Source organism: Pelecanus crispus, chromosome 5 (genome assembly GCF_030463565.1).
Source record: "Pelecanus crispus isolate bPelCri1 chromosome 5, bPelCri1.pri, whole genome shotgun sequence".
NCBI lineage: Eukaryota > Metazoa > Chordata > Aves > Pelecaniformes > Pelecanidae > Pelecanus > Pelecanus crispus.
Window position 1 is genome coordinate 13,735,037 of NC_134647.1, and position 16,580 is coordinate 13,751,616.

Below are 16,580 nucleotides of genomic sequence, written 5' to 3' on the forward strand. Positions count from 1 at the left end.
CTACCCCAGCCAAAATCAGCACAAAAAGGATTGCAAAAACTGAGGTGCTCCAAAACTATTATTACTGAGAGCCTTCCAAGAGAGAGACAAGGACTGGCAAGGAGAGGAAGCCGCAATCTCAGGCCAAGATCCTGATGTCTCCGTCGGATGTCCTGACAGAGGAAAGGGACGAGGCGGGCGTACAGCGAGACCCCTGGCAGTATGGTGACAAATTCACTCACATGCTCGCATCATTGCGCTACGTTATTGTGCAGCCATCACAGCTGCCACACGGCTGAGAAGAGGGTTTCTTCACTTAAAGCTTTATCCAAGTTTGAAGGATGAGGGCACATGAAATCAAAGCTTCTTTTTAACATTTTTTTATTAAACTTGGGGTTTTTTTGGTTTTCTTTTAAAGCTAACCCACTCCACAAACCCCTTATTAAAAGACGATGCTTTTAAAGCAACACTAACAGAGGACATGCTCAAATATGAACAGACCCAAAATAAACAGAATTGCTGTAAACACAAAAGTAGGCAATTACATTATAGGCTAATGAGGCAAAACATACTGAAACAAGTTATCAGGGACCGGCTGCTATCAGGGCTGCCATGGGAGAAAGCTGATGGAGATTGCTTAGCACAAGATAGGTCCTAAGTAGGATTTTTTAGTAAAAGAGTAGGATTGTACAGGAGATAGAGCAAATTAGGGAATGGGATAAACACCATCTATTTAAACATTCCTGAACGATTTTTCTTAGGCCAGTGAAAGAGCAATGAGTGTGTTTTGATTATAATGCAGCAACTTCAATACAAATTAATAGGAATTCTTCTTTAAGGACAGAAATCAGCACAGAATATGAGTCACAAGACTAAGGCAAAGAGCTCAATATGATTAAAAAAATTAAAAGCTTTCTACAGTTGAGGATAACACCTGCCATTATATGAGATGGAGCTAAATATTCCACAAAGAATATAAATTCTCTTCCCTTCCAGCATAGGCTTATACTAGCTGAGGCCTTGTAGAAGTGCTGCCCATTAAATATTGCAGCAATACCAAACCCCTTCTGAGATTTCAGAGTTTCCTTTAATATATCTACTGGATTTACCACTCCAAGAATTTACACAGGGTCCGTAAATTGCTAATTCAGCAGCTACCCCTGTCACTGGGGGAGGCAGATGACACCCACGGTGCCATGGCCAAAATCCAGCACACAAGCAAGAGGAAAGAGTATTTATCACCAAAACTGTCAAGCCACCTCCTTCTTCCACTAAGGCTGTTTCAGCTGAAGGAGAAGCCAAATTGGCTGCCACCTAAGAGGCAGCACTGATCAGCGGCTGCTGGTGCATCACAGGACATGCAGCTCAGGCAGTGGCAGGGGGGACCGCTGGGCAGCCAAAAGGACACTTAATCACCCACTGAACCCACTGCTACCATCGGCAAATAAGCGAAGCAGGAAAAAATCGTCACCACTTAGGAGCAGCTCACAGGACCTCTCATCTAAAACAGCAGCTTTGGAGCAGAGGTTAAAAAAATAAAGCCTTTGTACAAGATGAAGCTGGTAGAGTTCATAAAAACAAGCTAAACTGTGAAGTTACACGGGTATAAAAATTAAATATTCCCCATGAGAACCCACTCATGAATGACCTGTTTCCTTTTTTCCCCACTTAACCTCTTACTCTGACACTATGGATTAACCCAGCTCAGCCTTCCCCCAGCACTGCAGCCAAAGCACAAACCAGCGAGTGCCATCAGCACCAGGCGAGTGCTCCATCTTAACATCTTCCTCCTATGCTCGCTGAGCTACAGCATACAACCAGGTATGTTTATTCATCTTTTTATTCCCTGAACCACGCTTTAGATTAAATACTTTTTTCATTTCTCTTCCCCAGTGACTTAGGGAGCACACAACATGCATCACCCTCTATCTTTATTTCTTACAGGCAGATTCTTCTACCATCGTCTCCTAGAAGGCTCCTTTCATTCCCTGGAACATTTTAATCCCTCTTCTCCACAGCTGCTCCAGTTTGGGGTGGGTTTTTTTTGAGAACAGAAGCGTGTTCAGTATTGCCAGGGAATATGAGAATCTTAATATGTCTTGTCTTTACTGGTATTACCTCTTTTGAGGTGCCGCTTCGCATTTTTCATCCATGAGAACGGTGGCTCATGGTCATTTTAGGATCAAGAAAGACAAATAATGAGATGATCCCACATCATTCTTCAGGCTTTCAGGGATGAAAAAGGGAAAATGTGGAACTATTAAAGAATAAGTCTAAAAAGAATGAAATACAAACTAAGTTGCAACTAGCTAATAGAAACAAAATGTACCAAAGATGTGGTAAGAGCAAATCTTCAAATAATAAAGGAAAAAGTTAACATCAATGTATCTAAGAGCAGGCAAAAAATTCAAAATCCTCAGAAGTGGTATTATTAAAGAAAAAAGCCCTTTGCAGGATCTATCAATTACCAGTGTGTCCCCCATAAACAACTTTGTAAATAACCACTTCTGTTTCCACTGTCATTCTCCGTGTTATTGTTTTGCTGCCTTCCCAACAAATGTTTTAATGGCACTTATTGCCAAGGAGCGCCCTCTCACTGCTGTGACTCAAGGTCCCCAATAACTACTCCTCTGTTGGGAAATCTAATGTGAAGGCCAAACACTACCAGCCCACAGCATACTAAGTTGTAATAAATTGCTTAATTAATATATTCAAGACAAATGACAAATTACGTTACATCCTTTACTTCCATGTCTTTAATTATCTTGTCTTTCAAAACATTTTAAGAAGTCTTACATCACACGGTTGCCTTAAAAGCCACAGATTTATGGCTATGGGCTGATTTCATTGTTTATTTCCTTCTTTTAAGTTTCAGCTCATACAGCTTTTTGCCTAGATTTATTATTTTTCAATCATATGGCAGACCTCAGCTGTATGTAAATCTATTCCTAAACACAGAATATGAGATAAATATGAAGTGTTATGTGGGGGGGAAAAAACAATCATGATTTTGTCTATAAAAAAAAAAGTCCTCCTAGTAATGTTAAAGTTCAGGACAAAATAATCAAATTCTAAAAGAGTCCAATGAAAACATTCACTCAGTGCCAAGCCGTAGTCAAAAAGGAAGGGACTGGAAAAAATGCAGACAAGAAGCATTAGCGATGCTCTTGTAACCTTCAGGGAAGGGAATAAGGTACAAGTTCAGGAATGGTACAATTTGATAACGTCTTTTTTTTAATGTTCTATATAATTTACCTTAAGTATGAACTAAAAAAAAATAGGTGTGACAAATGAGGTTTTCATAACATTTAGAAAGGAATAATGGCTTGGGGTTTTATTTTTAAAAGTCAAATTCACTGTCACATATCTGGCACATCTGACAAACCCAGAAGAGCATGATACATAAGAAAAATTCTTTTTAACCTCCTTGCCTGTAGGATACATGCATTAACCACACAGGTTAGTGTGCTGGGGAGGAAAGCAAGTAAGTAAGAGCATATGTGTACGTGAGAGGGATTTTACTAGTCCATGTATAGGTCGGTTCCTCAATCTCACACGCAGGTCCATACTTCCACATTTTCACATGCACTCCCACTTCAGCCTTCACTGAATTTATGCAGTTCTGGCATGGATTCCCAGTACAGTTTTAGGTCACACACTGGCAGAGAACGAAAATTCACCATAAGGAACAGCTGCTTCAAGAGACACACTCAAATGTGCAACCCGAATTCTCCCTCATATAAGTCGTGCATATACATGGACATCAAATGAACTGGAAACAGAGGTTGAGGTTTGTGTTTAAAACATGACTCGAAGAACTGGAGATAGTCTTAGTCTGCTGTTACACGCTAGAACCAAAAGAATAATTGCAGACTAGAAAGGAGCTTAAGAACGCACTTGGATATTACAGGTCTGTGTGAGATAAGGAGCATAAAGCAGTCAGGATTAAATGTCAGTCTTAACAGTGATTTCCTCACATCTGTGATTGCTCTGATAGGCAATGGGCTTTAGCAGCTCTCCTCAACGTTAAATTACAAGAGCTTAGGGAGCAGAGACAGCTACAAAGTAGAAAAAGAAAAAAAAAAACAACCTAAACCTGACAAACCTCATGAACGTTCTTGTAATTTTACGTATCTTAACTCTGACATAAATGTCCCATGGAAACCCTTCAGTACATTACTGCAGATTACCCAGGGACTGAAGGAACACATTACAAAACACGCAAAAGCATTTAAAGAAATTCCAGTTACACTGGCTTCTGAAATACTCCAATATTAGCTTGTGTGTGATCTTGTCCATCTGGCTGGCTCTGTAATGTTCAAACTGTCATATTAAGACATATACACATTCAGAATAAGTGCCTAGTTTAGTGCTCAGCCAGTTGTTGCTAATGCATTAAGCAGTAACGCTCATCTCGAAAATATTATTTTATTTGGTATCATGCTTCAAGCAAGTGATGAAAACTGGCCTTCAGTCTTAACTCTCAAAACAATGTAGGTTACCTGGTATAACATTGCACAGTCTGTACAATTATTTACAATGTCTCAAGAAACCTTCATTGAAAACCATCCTTTTGCTTCACACAGTTAGCTATAATTAACTCTCTGTAGATTTTCAATCAAACTGTTTAAAAGATCAAACTAATTCCTCAGGTAGAGCTGCAATTCTTGAAAACTTCTCTCTTTTGGAGTACACTAAGTAAGCAAATTTATCAGTTTCGGCTGGCGATGATGCATATTTTTTGCAGCACGAATAAATGAAATTAGTAACCTTTTCCGTCAGGATTCTGCTCGTGCTCTTTTTGTTTTGCCTATACAGTTTTCAAAAAAAACATATCATCATATTTTATACATCTCATCAGACTCTATACAGCCCACAGCCTTTCTTTCCCTAGTTAAAGAAGCTGTTCTTTTAATGTTTCTCTTTAGGCATTTATTTCATTGTTCTCCTAGGTCTCCTTGCTGCCGTTACACTGGAAAACCTTTTTTAAAGGTGATCAGAACATGTGGACACTCTCCTTCCCACTCCCCAAATGATACCTCACATCTAAATCTCATTTGGGAATTTCTTCTCAGGTTCTTACAGTCTTCATCCTTGCTTTGGTAAAGCCTAGGGTGGCACAAGTCTTTTGGCATAAATCGTAAATGAAAAGCTACATAAGACACTGCATTTCATTGCATTTAAGCCACCTGGCCCATTTAAAAGATATATGTATTTAATCCAAGATTGGTCAGAATGGATGAACTGGATGTTGAGCACCCCTTAGCATCTTGAGAAAACGTAAAACAAGGGTACAATGAGGACAGCTCTTAGAATCATAGAATAGAATCATAGAATCGTTTAGGTTGGAAAAGACCTTTAAGATCATCCAGTCCAACCATCAACCCAGCACTACCAAGTTCACACCAAACCAATTAAGGGTAGACTACACTAAACCATGTCCCAAAGTGCCACATCTACACATTTTTTGAACACTTCCAGGGATGGGGACTCCACCACCTCTCTGGGCAGCCTGTTCCAATGCTTGACTACCCTTTCCGTAAAGAAATTTTTCCTAATATCCAACCTAAACCTCCCCTGGCGCAGCTTGAGCCCATTTCCTCTTGTCCTATCGCTAACTACTTGGGAGAAGAGACCAACACCCACCTCACTACACCCTCCTTTCAGGTAGTTGTAGAGAGTGATCAGGTCTCCCCTCAGCCTCCTCTTCTCCAGGCTAAACAACCCCAGTTCCCTCAGCTGCTCCTCATAAGGCTTGTGCTCCAGACCCCTCACCAGCTTCCTTCCCCTTCTCTGAACACGCTCCAGCACCTCAATGTCTTTCTTGTACTGAGAGGCCCAAAACTGGACACAGTATTCCAGGTGTGGCCTCACCAGTGCCAAGTACAGGGGGACAATCACCTCCCTGCTCCTGCTGGCCACACTATTCCTGATATAGGCCAGGATGCTGTTGGCCTTCTTGGCCACCTGGGCACACTGCTGGCTCATGTTCAGCAGGCTGTTGACCAACGCCCCCAGGTCCTTTTTCCACCAGGCAGCTTTCCAGCCACTCCTCCCCAAGCCTGTAGCGCTGCATGGGGTTGTTGCGACCCAAGTGCAGGACCTGGCACTTGGCCTTGTTAAACCTCATACAGTTGGCCTCGGCCCATCGGTCCAGCTTGTCCAGGTCCCTCTGCAGGGCCATCCTACCCTCCAGCAGATCGACACTCCCACCCAACTTGGTGTCATCTGCAAACTTACTGAGGGTGCTCTCAATCCCCTCATCCAGATCGTTGATAAAGATATTAAACAAGGCTGGCCCCAAAATGGAGCCCTGGGGAACACCACTCGTGACCGGCCGCCAACTGGACTTAACTCCATTCACCACTACTCTGGGCTCTGCCACCCAACCAGTTTTTTACCCAGCGAAGAGTACGCCTGTCCAAGCCATGAGCTGCCAGCTTCCCAAGGAGAATATTATGGGAGACTGTGTCAAAGGCTTTGCTAAAGTCCAGGTAAATGACGTCCACAGCCTTTTCTTCATCCACCAGGCGGGTCAACAGGTCATAAAAGTCCCCACGAGAACCCACCCATGAATGACCTGTTTCCTTTTTTCCCCACTTAACCTCTTACTCTGACACTATGGATTAACCCAGCTCAGCCTTCCCCCAGCACTGCAGCCAAAGCACAAACCAGCGAGTGCCATCAGCACCAGGCAAGTCTTCCTGGCTACTTTAACAGTACCTTTTCACCTTAAAAGAGTCACTGTGAATGGTAGCACAATATGGTTAGTTCAGCCTTCCCTACTCACAAGGTCTGCATTGAAATGGGTGATGCTGGGCAACTAACATCAGGAGCACCTTGGGTTTCTTTATATGCTCACTAAGCACCTAAGAACGGAAACCTCTTCCCCCCCTACTCACCACACCACACATAAGCCATTCATTACATACTAGCTACTTACTCCTGATCAGGACTAGTTTTACAATCAACACATTTATTACATTCTTAGTCCTCTCTCTGAACCTCTTCCTTTGTTTTATACATGATACCCAGTCATCTGCCTTCTACTTCATATCAAACATTTTCTTTCTCAGCTTAAAGGTTTCCAAGCTGATTTTCAGGGTAAGGAATACTAAGGGAAGAAAAAAAAAAGGTACTTGCTGAAATAATACAAGGACTGCCTGGAAGCTGACAAGAATTCAAGGGGAAAAAAACACATAAAAACCTTATTTATAAATAAGTTCTTCTCTTAGTGCTTACATATTATGCAAGGATAACTAGTGAACTGTTTTTAAAGAAGCAGAAAAATGTAGTGATGCCTGTACTCCTTCCTCCTTCAGCATGAGAGGCAAAAGAAAGTTCAATGAACAACAAGTGATCCATGTTCCCTCGCTGTACAAAATGAGTGCAACTCCTGTACTTACTGAGGATTCCCAGGTTCAGGATATGTTGACAGGACAATTGAATTGTTTGGATTGCGTGATTTTTAGGAAGGAACCTGTCTCTATCACAAACTTTTAAATTGCATGCATACACAAGGCATTCATTTCAACCACAGAGAAAGTACAAGACTACTTTGGAATGCAGACTGGAAGAGACTACATGAAAAAGGCCATTTTGTGTAAATTCATCTGTCTCACTGAACATACATCCAATAGGAGAAACATGAACTTATTATTTAACACATTTGCATACAAATTACATATTTTTGGGTTTTGTGGCATGGTTCCCTGTGTGATCTTGGGCCAGTTTCTGAACCTCTCTAAATCCCTGCTTCCTTGTTTGCAAAGCAGATTAATATTAGTTATGCAGGATGGGGTGAGGCTTAATTAACTCAGGTTTGTAAAGGGCTTTCTGATCTTCAGATACTATGTAGAAGAAGGACTAGAAAAATCAATTTAAGAAGCAAAGCAGCATATAAGCCCACATCCACACAACAAACATTTGGCGTATCAAATTCATATAGAAAATCTGTACTAACGTTTCTTTGCAGTAGCAGCAAAAAATTACATTAACAGAAAGTATAAAACATGTATATTAAAAATACTAATTCACTTACTTCTTCCTAATTTCTAGGTCTGAAACTGGAACACATCTCAGGCCAGCTCCCAATACCATGAGGGATGATGTCAGTAACACGGTTACCCTCAGACCTAAGATGAAAACACAACAGTATTTTACAAGTTAAGTCAGCAATGTGGCAAAAAAAGTGTTTCCTAAATATGTATATTTACATGCAGTCTCACAGAAGTAATACATATCTCTTTCAAATCATAAACACTTTGGTGCCGATATGAATTACAGATACACTATGAAATCCTGTGCTTTCTTCTATACTTACACTCCAGAATTACAAAGGTTTACACTTGGCATACTATCACATAGGACTGTACCCAAAACCTTACACAACGTTCTTGGTAGTGAAAAATGATAATAAAAGTTTCATCAAAATATACAATATTCCCTTTAGAATTAGAAGCATCAGGGAATCTGAAATCTAGATAGGTCCAAAGAAAAACCTGGACTTGTACATTCTTTTCCAGCCACTTAATGAGCACAGACACAGAACTGTTATTGTTTTCTTTCGTAATGCAGATATGTATTTCATCCTGAGGAAATAACCATTTATTCAGGGGAAAAAAGTGCAACTATTTTTTTGCAGTCCTTGCAATTAGGCCAGGTTTTCGCTGCGCTCAGCTCAAATTGTCAGAGGTTGTAAATATAGTACATTAGAAAAAAGCTACAAATGACTGATTCCTTGAATATGTTTTTTCCTCATACTGCGATTCTCAGCCGAGAAGAACTTAGATTAGAAACAACTTTATCTTAGTGCTGCAATTCCTTTTGCCAGCAGTTTACTTGCTGCTGCTAAGATGTTTCCATCAGCAGTAAACAGAAAGAGAACGGTGACAGCTGAGGGGCTTAACCTCCACAATCTTGTAAAACACCAAAATCATAAATATGCACAATTAAAAACTGCTGATACAGCCTGTATCTGTAAAGTCATAAAACTTGAAACAATTGCACAGCAATAAACAGAAAACAAAGGCCTTCCACATTCTTAGCAGAACACAATAAAAAACAATTAAATGATGATAAACATGCACTATCTCTAATGTTTAGGTGAAACTAGTACCTACCCAAAACACAGACAGAAAAAGAGCAAGTCCCTATGATAACTCACCTACCATTTTAATTTTTTCTAAAACTGCCAGTTTTCAGAGAAGCACTCCCTCTGTGTTAATGACTCCTGTAATCAGTACAATTCAACCTGTAGTCACATTGAATATTTTGTCTCCATGTGAATTTTAGGGGGGTTTTAGAGCACGTATTTTAGTAACGTGTAATTTTAGAGGACGAGACATCACTGTGCTCTTACTGCAACAGCTCTTAGTGAACCTCACTCACAGGTATGCAACTCCTTGTGCTGTGCACAAACCAAACCAAAGACTGCTCCTCTCTCAATCAACCTAGCCCAAGACAAGCCAAACAAAAATAAGTTTGTGTTACAGGCTTTCCAAAATGGAAGTACAACTTCCTTTGGTATGGCTCAGTCATTAACAAAAGGAATGCAACCCACAATCCTGTGACTCTGAAGGACACCTCACATCCCCAATGCCCTGGAGAAGTATCATCAGCTGAGAATATTTGTTTCCTTGAAGGATTTCCAATGCCTGCCCAGACTTACTTGCTTGACTCTGCACTCAACCAGTACATGTTGCTGTTAAACTGGTTTTTCAAGTGTGTGTGTTCAGAGAGCCCTAACTAAATGTCTGGGTAATATGGCTGTTCAAAATCCTGTTGTTCCTCATGTTTGCTGGGCCACCACATGAGCCTTCACATGGCATGCTTAACCCCGTATTACCATACTGCATATGTTGTGGGGGTAACTGTTTGTATCAGGATTGCATATGTGATGCTTTTGCCTTTTCTCCTGGGAAATGAATCTTCGTTAGCATTGCTTTTGTGCATAATGAGAACTTGTACACAATGAGAATTAGAATTTTATTGATGGAAAAAAATCAAAACACAAGTTTTTTAACTGAAAAATCTGAAGTTTTCCATTTGGAAATGCAGCTGCAATGTTTCAGGAAAGCTCTAATAATGTACATATCACCTTCATATTTTCCATGTAAACCATGGTCTTTCTGAATTACATTTCACAAAACACGGCACGCTCTGCTTTTCAGAAGACACAAGGCCAGAGACAGCCAGCCTGGAAGGTCCTGCTCACAGGGTGCCATGGGAGGCAGAGGCCAGGTGCAAGCCCAGGGCACAGTAGTAAATGAGTATTATAAAGAAATTTAAGTTTAATCACCACAGAATGTATGAGGAGTGTTTCCAAATAAAAAACTTCTATTTTATTTTTATTTTTAAAAAAATTCCAAAACCAAAAAACACAAACCAAGCAAAGGTTTTAATTTAAAACTGCAGAAAGCTTTCCTAAGAAAAACAACACACAAACCAGTGAAAACTGAAATGGATACCGAATTTTTCCCCCAGCCCTAATTCTAGTCTTACCTTTAATGTCAACCTTACAAGTCAGGTAATTTAAAAATAAAATTAAAACCTCACATTCAAGTATGTTTGATCTTTCCAAACATTCTTTGAAGTCCCTATCTTGAATACTATTCACTGTAATGTACCACTTTTAAATGTTTTGATCGCACAGATTATTCCCTGGCCTTTTTTTTTCCACCTTAACATGTAAACACACCCCTAAAAATTCCTTTGGTTAAAGCTGCATGTTGAAAATGATGACACCAAAGCAAACAAGTAAAAGACTGTCAGACAAGCAGCATATTAAACATTTTCTTTGCTAATTACATGATGTATTTCTAAGCTCTAAGCACCTTCCCCTTTTATTTTGCTTTACATTTTAACTCTCCAAATCCATCCTCCTTTTCATCTTTGTTAGAAATTGGTCTTTAATAGTATAATTATTTCAGTATTTTTGCTTTGAACGTTGCAGTGGCGCTTAATCTGAATTGGACACCTTGTATTGCTCTTAAAGGTAGACCCAGAGTGTTTCAGATAGCAGCCTGCATCACAGGGACAATAAACCAAAGTATTATTATGCCCAGTTTAATAAGAAGCTTAATAAATGGCGTCATACAGCTACAATTAACTTTACGTTATCAGTTTGTCATTCAGAAAGAGAATATGATTAACAACTGTTCGTTGCCTTTGTAAGCCTTTGAGAAGTACGAGCATTCCTCCTCTCACCTGTCAGTCACCCGTTACGATAACGCGTCATAAAACACGTGACTGACAGACTGTAAAAAACAAATCCTTACTCACACAAAATGCACATTCAAGTCAAAACTGTCTGTGTGTAAAGAAGTGGAAGTTTCTACTTCTGCTGTCTAGTGGCAGCAACACCCTGTGCATCCCCCCGGCTGCTGCCAGCATACGGCAGCACCCCCATTTTCCCAGCAAGTGCTACAGACCCGGGGAGAGCAACACGCCTCTGGGTCAGAGCGCCACACAAGTGGCAGGTATTGTTGGGGTTTGGTTCCCCCCCTCCTGATGAAGCATCTGTCTTGGGGGGGGAAATTCCAGTTGGATGTGCAGAACAGACACCTTTCACCTTTCTGCTAAGGTTAATGGAGGCTTGGCCGGAGGAAAGGCTGCCGGATTCAGCCCTCCAGCTGGCACGGCCAGCAGTGGATTTCCCTTGTACAGCTCACACACCCCACTCTCAGATGCATTAAGGGGTTTCCTTCCTTCAGCTGCAGATACTAAAATCAGTCCTACAAATGCAGAATACAACAAGGCTGTAATTAGAAACAAGTGACATCAGCCTGCTGCACATTTTCAGTTTTTAAAGACCAGGCTGGAAGCAAGAAACACCACTTCTGACACTGAACTGAGAGCATTTTAATTCACTTAACTACTCTGCTATTATTTTGACTAATGCATATCTACCTAAAAAAAAAAAATAATCCTGGCTTGATGCACACACATTGGGAAATTAAAAGCTCCCCAATTTCAACAGCCATTCCAACAATTCACTGTTAAATTGTGCTTTTCCCTCCAATTTAAAGCAAATACAGTTTTCAAACAAATTCTTGCTCTGCCTTTCTTGACAAAGTGCAGGATCTTGCATTTTTCCTTCTATGAAGTTAACATACAATAAACAGCCTTTACCTTTGGTTTCAGTAAGCAAAGCACTGAGCTCCAAGTCTTACACTATTTTTCTTTGGTCCTGGAATTGTTTTTGTGTCTTGTTTAAATACCCTCCTTATTGTTCAAGCATCCTTTTTAAAATGGATTTCTTTGTTGGACACCAATTCTCCGTTTCATAGCAAGGGTCTGTTTCTCTCCCTCCTTAATGTGCACCTTTACATTTAGTCATATTAAAACAAAAGCTTGATTAAAAAGCTCACTTTATCAGGGAATCCTGAAAGCTCTGCACAGTCCCTGCTTCATCATTATCTACTGCTCCAGAAATCTTTGTATTTTAAATGTAATTCTAGCAAAATTATACTAATAGCTGTGCCAATTACTCTCACAAGATCAGTTATCTTTGTCATGATTAAAATACACACCAAAAAAAGTTTGCTACCTTTCTACTAAACACAGTGAATAAAACTTCTGTTGTGTCTGCACTTTGCCAAATTGACTACTGTCATTAAGGACGATAAGCAGCAATCCTCTTTCAGAAGAAGCATCCTTGCATCAAGCAATACAATTCTCAAAAGAAAAGAAGCTTTTTACTGATGTAAAAAGACTTCATAGCTGAGCTGTGGTCCTGAAAGCTTTCTGCTAACACACAGAACAAACTTGAAAAATCAGTGTATCAGGCCTGCCTCGGATTCCACAAAAGCACTTGATTGCAGAGGAGCATAAATTGTGTTTGGAAACTCAATGGAAAATAAATACGTTCTCAAGAATAGCATCGACTACACTTGGAAGCCAGAAAAATTGGGAACCAAATAAAAAGACTGCATGCAGGAAAAAACAACTACCAGGTCATATGTAGCTAATCAGAAATTACTCCTAGTTTGACAGCCAAGATGTCATGGCATGCTGTTAGGCACAACCTCAATCTCCCTTTCTCTCTGGCTACATGACGCTGATGCTTCTGTTATTGCCCCGTCTTTCGTAAGCTGTGTTTTTAAAACAAACTGAAGCCAGTTGTTTCCATCCCTTCCCCTGGCTCTATGCGGCACTACCAAAATAGCATCCAAGTTTCAGCTGAAAAGGTTTAGGACTTGAGTATTTTTTTTCTGACTGAAAATTAAGCAAACTCCCAGGGACGTCATTTAAGCATTTTGCAAGACAGCTGACAGCATCCTTCTGGTATCAAATAGTAAGAACCAAGCTCTATCATATAGGACCTGTCTGAAATAAATTAGACCCAAAGCTACATTTCAGGCCCCGGTCTTGTCTCAGATACAAGAAGTAGACCTTTTCCTGTATGGGTCCCACAACACAGCCCAGTTCCACTTTCCAGCGGAGGATTGCATGGCAAGGGCAGATTCTACTAGACACTGTGCTCAAATTTCCATCTGATTACGTAAATACTAGGCAGATTGGGATCCCCAGACAAAATATGTACTAGAAAATTCTTGAAATGGAGATGTAGGAGGTAATGATCTTCAGAGGGGCAATTTCTCTTCATAATTTCTTATAGCTGTTGTAACACAGTCTGTCAGCAATAGCTGCCCAGTCAACACCCAGGCTATCAGGAGAAGTTTGAAGTTTCTTATAAATTATTTGCAAAATGTAAATTTGAGGAAACAACCTTTGTATGTATAAACACAGCAGCTTCAAGTAAAATAGTTTCTGTGGTTTGAGACGGACTTTCTAATCAGGGTCAGAAATTCAGAAGAGGCAGTAACCCAGAAGCATCATCACCAGCAATCAGGGGGAACCGGCAGGGAAATCCCTGCCAAATCAGGAAGCAAGACTAGTGCCAGACACCAGATCTGACCCAAAGTTATTTCTGCTGCTAGCTCTTAGTTGACAGACACAGCAAGACTGCACGCAAAACTGAAAATACGAGGGCTGACACTTGTCCCCACCGGTCCTTTTTTTCAGTATAACTCTCAGATGAAAAACATGCATTCTTTTCAGAAATGTCATCACGTGAGTCCTTATAAGAACAGTATCACTCCTGAATTATGAGGGTAGTTAAGAATCTTGTAAAAAAATTCCAATATAACTAAGAGACTCAAAGCACAAAATTTAGCTAGCCAAGTGTTTTAGAGAGAAGACAGTCGTCTTGAGGGAAATGAGTGAACACGTGTAACAACTAAAACAGACATAGAAGCTGCTAGGACATAATTGTGATAAGCAAAGCTAAATATAATGCAATTGAGAATTATTATGACAATCACACAACCATCCTGCAATTCCTGAGCTGCTGCATCTTTCTCTATGTACATGCTGATTGTAAGGGAACCAAGATACTACATATTCACACTCAAACTGCTCCACTCACTTCTGGTTTGTATTGTAAATACTCTTCCTGCTTTATGGTATTTCCTCCCCCCCCATTTTTAACATTCAGTAAAACATATTACCCTAGATATAAGAATGCACCTGTTAGAAGAACAAGCTATCACAACCATGTCAAGAGGATGCAGTGTGCTTTTGTGTCATTTGCATCAATTAGGTCAAGATAACATGATCGGTGGACCCATCCTGTTTTAACATTATCCCAGCATATCAAGCAAGCACATAAATAATCTCTAAAAATATGTCAAGGAACGTATAGCTTAATTCTCCAGCTCTCTACTCCTCTAAGCATACCAAGTTCTTCTATGGTCTTACAGAGTTAGCTCCACTAACATGGATTTAACCACAATTGGTGGCAGACTATATCTGTAAATACAAAGCAAGTATTTCAGAGTTTATGCAGCAGTTTAAAAGTTCCGTACTGTAAATAAAGTAGTCCTGATTTTAAGAACTATACAGGCTTAATCTGAGCTTTTGTGTATATATAAAATGTAGTTTACAAGTATTGAAATTTCCTTCCATATGTCAGCTAAGGATTTTGAAGCACCCTAACAGTTTAACATCAACAATGGAAAAACAAATGGCAAAAGACACAGATTAAAAATACGCATTGCAAGTTTCTACAAGTGTTGTAAATTCTATTTATCAGTCCAGAGACTGACATTTTGCCTGAACAGATAAACAAAGCGCTGAGTTGAATGGTATTTGCCTGCAGATCAAAATGCTGATTCTAAAATCAGTTTTAGTCTCTTTACTAAAATATCTCCTATTCTTTAATACCATGTTTCTTGGCTTCAAAGGAGACAAATTATTCTAGCTGTTTATTGATATTATACATTTTATTGCAGAGAGCATCCATTTTATCTGCAACTAATCCAGGTGCAATGAACCCTTCTTAATCCTTGCAGAGTGCCTCCGAGAGAAGAGAGCACTGGCCTGGGGCAGCAGGACCTGCATCTCTCGACATGCCTTATGAAACTGGGCAGGCCACTTATCTTCTGCTTCACTTTTCTCTTCCACCCCACCCCGCCCCCCCCACCTTGTTTATTCAGGCTATAAACACATGGAAACAGGAGCCAGTCTCACCATTAATATTAGAAAGGCTAGTAATTCAGGTCTTCTTTTCACCCGGGGTCAGTACAGTGCTGGGATACAATTAAAAAAAAAAGCTATTTGAGTGTTTACTAAATCTGTGAAATGAATATACAAACACTTGTAAGAATTGTTCTTTCTTCCTTCACCTCAGGTACCTGCTTTCTACTCTCAACTCCCGTATTTACTGAAACATGAAGATTCAGGTGAATCATCTAATCCATCTTTGCCATTTGATAAACTGAAAAACTACGTAACAGGGCATGCATGCGTGCACATGTGTACTAGTGTATACATAGAGAGAGAGATGCAGAGCAACTGACAAAAATAGCTAATAATGCAGTCAGGAACTAAACCTCTTCATTAATTTTGAAGCTAAATTATGGATGCTCATTAACAAGTTGCAAGAAAGTACAAGACAACAAGCCTTCACTCTAGCTCTCGCTGTTGTATTCCTAGACGAACGCTGACAACCCAAGCCCTCTCAGCACCGAACAAGGGGGAAAGCAGCTTTTTCTTTTCTCTTCCCACACATTTCAAGGACTCCCAACTGCACAGCAGGCTTAATTACCACAAAGCTAACTACAGATCCTTACCTATGGTGACAGGGAGGAAAAACAATCTTTCTTGTACACATCTATCAGGGAAGATGTTCTGTCATTAGCTTAGTGGTTGGTACTTGCCCGCACCACCCAACGGTGCATGAAATTCTTCATTTTAAGAAACACAGAGGATTTTGCTTTGCCATGACAGAGTATCAAGAAGCAACCATGCAGCAAGGATTGGCAGCCACGCTAAATACTGCCTAGTGCATCCGCTAAGCCGGAGACTAAGTGCAAAGTTTCTCTTTTTTACTCTCCCTGCTGCGAGTTGGGGAAAAAAAGAGCCTTAAGAGTCCCATTGATGTAACATCCATGCAGGTCTTGTGACTTATAGGAAAGGTCACTGGAGTAAGCTTTCAATTTTCCTCTCTGTGAACATTTTCAATGTTACTTTAACATTAAAATGCATCAGGCACTATTTAGGGTATATAGTTCATCCTAAAAGACACCCTTTGCAGC

The 16,580-nt window shown here is 40.2% G+C and overlaps 1 protein-coding gene across 1 annotated transcript in view; it reads right to left on the reverse strand.

Moving 5' to 3' along the window:
- The window catches only part of SLC49A4 (solute carrier family 49 member 4), a 63,501-nt gene that overhangs the window by 38,590 nt on the left and 8,331 nt on the right, over window positions 1-16,580 (reverse strand). The window contains exon 2 of the mRNA XM_075711382.1: window positions 8,021-8,114. Within this exon, the coding sequence (XP_075567497.1) occupies window positions 8,021-8,114 (94 nt within the window). The remainder of the gene's footprint in view (window positions 1-8,020; window positions 8,115-16,580) is intronic.